The sequence below is a fragment of the Pteropus vampyrus genome, unplaced genomic scaffold (assembly GCF_000151845.1).
Source record: "Pteropus vampyrus isolate Shadow unplaced genomic scaffold, Pvam_2.0 Scaffold267, whole genome shotgun sequence".
NCBI classification, from domain to species: Eukaryota; Metazoa; Chordata; class Mammalia; order Chiroptera; family Pteropodidae; genus Pteropus; species Pteropus vampyrus.
This window is the reverse complement of record NW_011889048.1, coordinates 283,192-283,869: the sequence shown is the minus strand read 5'-3', so window position 1 is coordinate 283,869 and position 678 is coordinate 283,192. Positions and strand designations below refer to the sequence as shown.

The window sequence follows — 678 nt, the reverse complement described above, 5'->3', positions numbered from 1 at the left end:
TGGCCCGGCTGGACTCCACCTGGTTTGTCCCTCCCCGCCACCCCTCCGACACTAAGAAGTTAGGAAGAAGGTGGGAGGAGAGAGTGGCTCTTCCGGGGTGAGAAGCCAGCCACCTGCAGCGGCCCCGGGCACTTGGGTCACAGGCTGTATGGGACGCCTTGGTTGAAAAGCGGGCTGCGGGAAAACTCAGGGTTACCCAAAAAGCATCCCCGGCAAAAGAGGACAGGCAGCATTTTCAAAAACACCTTCCACAGGGCCTGGTCAAGCCCGGAGGGTCCCCATCCGTACCTACCCTCCCCCACCGCACAGGTGGCTGAGGAGGGGATGCGGGGGGCCTGCGGCCTTCTGACGCTGCGGCCTGGCTTGCAGGCTAGAGGTGGAGGAGGAGGCAGGCGCCGTGGGAGGAGTGAGCCCCGAATACCCCCCAGAGCATGGCGGCGGCGGTGGCGGCGTTGTTACGGGGCCTGAGCAGCAGCGGCAGGACTCAGACGGCGAGCGGGACGCAGGCCCAGAGCAGGCCCAGACCATCTACCGCGACATCTGGAGCCTGCGCGCCTCGCTGGAGCTGCACGCGGCCACCGCCTCGGATCAGAGCAGCAACGATCGCGACTCGGTGCGAAGCGGCGACAGCTCGGGCTCCGGGGGAGCCGCGCCCGCCTTCCCGCCGCCCTCGCCACC

The 678-nt window shown here is 67.7% G+C and overlaps 1 protein-coding gene across 1 annotated transcript in view; it reads left to right on the top strand.

Annotated features, from left to right (window-relative positions):
* The window catches only part of CBARP (CACN beta subunit associated regulatory protein), a 7,305-nt gene that overhangs the window by 4,234 nt on the left and 2,393 nt on the right, over positions 1-678 (top strand). Inside the window, exon 8 of the mRNA XM_011375228.2 lies at positions 370-672. Within this exon, the coding sequence (XP_011373530.2) occupies positions 370-672 (303 nt within the window). The remainder of the gene's footprint in view (positions 1-369; positions 673-678) is intronic.